General features: G+C 35.0%; 1 protein-coding gene across 1 annotated transcript in view; it reads left to right on the forward strand.

Annotated features, from left to right (window-relative positions):
* Positions 1 to 2,093: 2,093 nt before the first annotated feature.
* LOC103609867 (myosin-IIIa-like) overlaps positions 2,094 to 6,476 on the forward strand; it is a gene marked incomplete at its 3' end in the record, with an annotated part of 31,302 nt that continues 26,919 nt past the window's right edge. Inside the window, exons 1-2 of the mRNA XM_008594136.1 lie at positions 2,094 to 2,261; positions 5,056 to 5,190. Of these exons, the coding sequence (XP_008592358.1) occupies positions 2,094 to 2,261; positions 5,056 to 5,190 (303 nt within the window). The remainder of the gene's footprint in view (positions 2,262 to 5,055; positions 5,191 to 6,476) is intronic.

Below are 6,476 nucleotides of genomic sequence, written 5' to 3' on the forward strand. Positions count from 1 at the left end.
CATAAACAAATGAACGTTTGCCCATTTAGCCAATATTTACTGATTGCCTACTATGTACTAGTCATTCTTCTGGGAATTGTGGATTCAGTAGTAAAAATAAAGTCCCACCCTCATGTATCTTACATTCTAATTGAAGAATAACAGCATAAGCGGGGAAGGCTAACTCTGTGAATGTTGGTCAGGAAAGGTCTTTTAAAGAAAGTTATATTGTTTGCAAAGTCCCACCCTCATGTATCTTACATTCTAATTGAAGAATAACAGCATAAGCAGGGAAGGCTAACTCTGTGAATGTTGGTCAGGAAAGGTCTTTTAAAGAAAGTTATATTGTTTGATGCACATTGGTTTGTAGTTTTTGAGGTAAGTAGATTAAGGAATTTATTATTGATCCTATTTTTCCAATTAATTATGAAATGAAGGAATCAATTTTGAAGTTTTGTGAGAAGGGATGGTCAGAAAAGGGGGAACAATTTGAGGAGATGGAAATTTGAGTAGAGATATTACTGTGAGATAGTAACTCCAGAGATGGGGAAATATACAAACCAAGGAAGCGCTGTAGGATTGCTAGGCAGTGTTGGGGGGTCTCCAGGTAGGATTGTTACCCTGAATTTAAAGAGAAACTAGTCAACATGGTTGTTTGCTTTTCTCCAGCTATAGGCACAGGTGTGAAAAAGATGTAGGTTTTCTCCCCAGGAGAATGTGGTGGGAGAAAGAGAGGAACAAGAGTGTTGAGGACACTGGCAAAGATGTCACAATAATACAAGATGTAGAATCTATGCTGGGCAAGGAGAGAATGAGGAGAGAATGAAGACTGCAGAGGGTTGATGGACATAAAAAAAAAGTGGGGAATCAATGGATTGGGGTGTGGATGAAGTTAGAAGTTGTAAGTGTGGTTAGACAAATGAATTTAATGGGCTAATATTGTGAAATATTAGTAGATATGTTTCTATGTATGTGCACACACATACAAACACAACTGCAATCAAAATTTTAATACTGAAAAATGTATAGTTTTGTACAGATAGTTGAAAAAATGTGAGGGCTACCAGAAGGGCTGAGAGCACTTTCCTTTTTTTTTTTTTAATTCCTCCTTTTAAAAATAATTTAATAGAAATTGTTGACTGTAATATAGGGAAAACATGGAAGATTAAGAGCATTACTTGGAAGTTAAGAAACCTGGAATCTTATCTCAAATTATATCTAAAATCTCTTTTATAAAGTCATCTGACCTCATCAAATATATTCTATCAATAAATTGATTGATTAATTAATTATTTCAGCACCATGCGGTCATACAGTAATGATGTCAAATAACAGCAGTACAGAGTGCTGTTGCAGTACAGAGGAGAAGTATGCAACCCAATAGGATGGACAGTGGTTGTATTTGGAGCAAGTGACACCTAAGATGAGACCTAAAAGACAAGTAGGTGTTAGAATTTAGCAAAGAAGCCAGAGGCAGAGGTACATGGGATAGTGTATATGAAGGCACTCAAGCAAGAAAGAAATGAACTGACAGATCCAGAGTAGCTAGATCATAGTATATTAAAGAAGAGGTGTTGAGCAATGAGGCTAGGAAATTAAGGGCAGTATTTTAAAGGACCTGGTAGGTTATGTTAAGGAAGTTTTATCCTAAGAGCAGTTGAGAGGACTCATTATTGGGTTAGAGAAGTTACATAAAACACAAACACTTATAAAGTGTTGGATTTGCTTAAATGAGAAAGTTGAATTTTATCATCGCTATGGTTCATTCTAAAATTCTTTGATTCATTGCAATACCTGAGTATAAAGAAATAAATCAAAATGATATATGTCTTATTTTAATCTGAAAAGAATTAGTAGCAATTAATATGGGACTATAGTAAACATAGAAATGAAGCCCTGCTTTCAAAGCATTATTAAACTCATATTAATCTGTTTGCAAAGAAGAATTGAAATTAAACTTTTCTACGACTCTCTGTTTGATTACTGTTGTATATTTTCTATTGTATCAGTGAAAATATTAATAATTTCTTCTGAGTTTATGTGTGCCATTTAATATCTACAATCAAATGTAGATGAAACTGTGCTTTCTCTTTCCAGTGATTTAATCTTTTGAGATGTTTCCATTAATTGGAAAAACAGTCATCTTTGATAACTTTCCTGATCCTTCTGATACTTGGGAAATCACTGAAACGATTGGCAAAGGAACTTATGGGAAAGTTTTTAAAGTATTGAATAAGAAAAATGGCCAAAAAGCAGCAGTCAAAATTCTGGATCCAATTCACGTAAGTCACATTGGTTTTTTTCTCCCTAATTAACTTTTTTAAAATCTGTATTAAACAGTTAAAAATTCTGTAAGTATCTTATCTTGATTTATCCATCACAATGTCATTCTAAAACAAGTTACAATTTGAAAAAAATATGCAAAATATAAGTCTACTTGTTTGATTTTCCTAGTTTATGTGCTTAACATATATAATAAGGCACAGTAAGCACTTGATAAATGAATGAATGCATGCATAAACACATAAACAAATGCAGCTCTCAACAGCTGAGTCAATATTATTTTAGATTTCAAAAAACTGTAACAATACAAATTCATGAGTTATCTTAACCCTAAAATGTCATCTTAACCAGATCTCCTTTTCTTCCTGCATTTATTTAGGCTTCAGGCAGCATTTCTTTTAGGCCAAACTGAAGAGGATTTTTAAAAAATTTATTATAGAGAAGGGAAACTAGTTTTCAGCTTTGCTTAAATGTTTCTAAAGCATAAATGGTGTTGATTTATAATTGGGTTGAGTTTCCTCATTGTGAAGGAATCGAATTTCATATTCAGTCCTGTTGGTCTCTGCTTAAGTGAGGCCCCAGTGGGGGTCACCACCTTGCTTTTTAAGGGCTGTTGTGATAAGAGAAATTACCAAGCCTTTTCTCTGTCATTAAATACATGAGGAGACTGCCAAGATTCTGTTTTCTGGGAATGAGAGCTGGCCATTTGGAATATCTTCAGGCTACTGGGAGATACCTCACTCTCCCAGAGCAAAGAGGTGAGCCAGAATGAGCTCCATAATCACATACTCCTCAACTTCTATTGAGAGTGAGCTCCAAGTACGAGACTCTTGCACACGTGATGGGAGCATAGCATGATGGAAATGATGAGATGTATGTGGGAGGCCATCAGAGTCCTAGGTCGTTGTCATAGTTCATCCACTAACAAACTGCAGGAAACCACAAAAGGTCTCTTGAGCTCTGTTCATCTTAGCGTTGCTCTTTCTTTTTTGATTGTTTATTTCTGCTAAAGCGATTAGGCCATCAGAGTCCTAGGTCGTTGTCATAGTTCATCCACTAACAAACTGCAGGAAACCACAAAAGGTCTCTAGAGCTCTGTTCATCTTAGCGTTGCTCTTTCTTTTTTGATTGTTTATTTCTGCTAAAGCGATTACAACTACACTGCTCCATATTATTTTGAGCAGAGGAGAAAAGGAGGGAAGGTTATTTTAAAGCAGTAAATTAGATATACTGGAGGAATAAAAAGAGAAGCACTAGGCTTAATGAGGCTGAATGTCTTCAACGTTGCTTATTGGAATTTTCTTATCATTTAAATGGAGGGAAGATGGGACAAGTTAAACCCAAGTGGCTATACCTCTTTTTCTTCTACCCTTTGCTATTAGGGGTTGGGGATCATGTCAGCAAGAGAAAGGGCTTTAGCCTGATCCTATTGTCTGGCCCCATAACAAATGTATCTCTACTATTCCCTTCCTTCTTGTTAGAGAAGAACAAATGGCTTATAATACATGTAATTTTCATTACTTCTTCATGTATGGTATACTTAGAAACCTTATAAATCATGTTTGTACTATTGCTTTCACAAGACATATTGATTTCATAACTATAGTATTTAATTTGTTCTTTTGCTTTTATTCTTATCATAGTACGTATATGAGGGTACTTCAAAAAGTTTGTGGAAAAATAGAATTAAAAGATAATATGAATCTTTCTGTGAACTTGTTGAAGTACCCTCTGTCGTATGTTTTCCTAAGAATTATTTATTTACTCTTCATTCATCATGTCACAAGTCAAATAAAAAAGATTTATAAACAAGAAATTATAATCTCAAATAAGTTTAAATGCATCTGAGCACTTTACAAAGATTAGCTCTTTTTTAATTTAAGGAGTCTTACTATTATGTATTTTTAGTTAGTAATTTTCTCTCCAAGGAAAGGATTACATGAACAAGATTAGAATGTAGTAGGCTTGGAGTCTAGACCTGGATTTTGCTCTAACCAACTTTGACTCTAACTTCTTTGATCTTGATTTTCTTCATTTAAAATTAGAGTTCAGGTGTAAATTTCTTTCTATCTCCGTGATTCCATGATTCTGTAGTAAAACAATGTAGACAGTACGTGTCTTATAAGAGCAATATTAGTAAGGATTTCTCCCATGTATTACTCTATGAATTGTTTCATGCATATGTGATTTTCTGGCAATATTACTAAGTGACCATCTTGCAATTTTATTGATAAAATAGCAATCTGTTCTACTTCTGGTGAATGGGCCTTTAGTTAACTACGGGTCATATACCATCTTTTATCATTTACCTCTGTTTTACTTTTTTTGAAAAATAGGAATTTATTGCTTGTATAACTGGTTTTTGATAGCTTCCAAATATCCTGTCTTCAAAGGAACAAAATGAACCAGCTTTCTAGTCTGAGAAGTTTTTATTTCAAATCAGTGGATTCGACATTGTAACAAAGCTAAAAATGCAAACAAAGCAAAATCATCTGAAGTAGTTCTCCATGTATGTTTCTTTCTAAGTGCAGACAGAAATAGCTTTTTATTTTTCCCATTTTTAATTCAATAAAATTAATATAACTTGAGATGCATTTGATTAGTACAAAAATCACATTCTCTCCCCTTAAACAATGTAATGAGAAATTTCAATATATAGTACTAAGCACAATAAAAACTACTATGATCTTGCTTTGGCAAAATTAAATTTTATATTTGGTAGTCCGTAATATGTTCCTTTGACATTATTCATGTTTTTCTCACAGTTCTCTTCTTATGACTTTTTGAAACTAGGATATTGATGAAGAGATTGAAGCAGAGTATAACATCTTAAAAGCACTTTCTGACCACCCTAATGTTGTCAAATTCTATGGGATTTACTTTAAGAAGGATAAAATAAATGGAGATAAGCTGTGGTTGGTTCTCGAGGTAAGTGTTTTTCTTTTCTTTCTTTCTTTCTTTTTTCCTTTCCTTTCCTTTCCTTTCCTTTCCTTTCCTTTCCTTTCCTTTCCTTTCCTTTCCTTTCCTTTCCTTTCCTTTCCTTTCCTTTCCTTTCCTTTCCTTTCCTTTCCTTTCCTTTCCTTTCCTTTCCTTTCCTTTCCTTTCCTTTCCTTTCCTTTCCTTTCCTTTCCTTTCCTTTCCTTTCCTTTCCTTTCCTTTCCTTTCCTTTCCTTTCCTTTCCTTTCCTTTCCTTTCCTTTCCTTTCCTTTCCTTTCCTTTCCTTTCCTTTCCTTTCCTTTCCTTTCCTTTCCTTTCCTTTCCTTTCCTTTCCTTTCCTTTCCTTTCCTTTCCTTTCCTTTCCTTTCCTTTCCTTTCCTTTCCTTTCCTTTCCTTTCCTTTCCTTTCCTTTCCTTTCCTTTCCTTTCCTTTCCTTTCCTTTCCTTTCCTTTCCTTTCCTTTCCTTTCCTTTCCTTTCCTTTCCTTTCCTTTCCTTTCCTTTCCTTTCCTTTTCTTTTTTGGCAGCTGACTGGTAGGGAGATCCAAACCCTTTACCTAAGTGTTACAAGGCTGTGCTCTAACCAACCAAGCTAACAGGCCCACCAGAGATAAGTGTTTCAGCATTACTTGTATTGGTAGAAATTTGAAGTGTGGCACTGGAATGACTTAATATTTATGTAACATTGACACTATGAAACAGTACTTCTAGTATGTTCCTGACTTGTCATGTCCTCAGTATAATGTTGTGCCCAGTTCTGGCCTTCTCTTAAGATATACATCAGGAAATTAAAGAAAAGCCACAAAAACTGTTAAAGATGAAAAGGAGATGACTCAGCAATTAAAGACTAGAGAAACAGATTATTTTTCCTGCAGAAAAACAAATTAAAAAGGTATTTCATTATAATATTTATATATTCATCTATATTTTGTTCAGTTAGCATGTGACCGAGGCTCTGTGCCAGGTGCTAGAATATAAGAGAAAATGAATGTTAAGTGAGGCTTCATTAGACAAAAATAGTGAGCTATGATTTTCTTTTTCTGTCTTTATTGAATGCTAATGACAAAGTACAGAACTAGGGATTGACATTTTTTTTTTTTTTTTTTGTCTTTTATCTTTTTTTTCCGTGTCCGGCAACGGATCGCAACCCTCAGTGTTGCCCCCGCACCGGACCGGGGACCGGCAACGGGATTGCAACCCTCGGTGTTGCCCCCGCGCCTCGCTCAGCCAGTGAGCGGGAACCGGTCTGTATGTGGGATCCGAACCCTCGGGCGGGAGC

Source organism: Galeopterus variegatus, unplaced genomic scaffold (genome assembly GCF_000696425.1).
Source record: "Galeopterus variegatus unplaced genomic scaffold, G_variegatus-3.0.2 Scaffold10220, whole genome shotgun sequence".
NCBI lineage: Eukaryota > Metazoa > Chordata > Mammalia > Dermoptera > Cynocephalidae > Galeopterus > Galeopterus variegatus.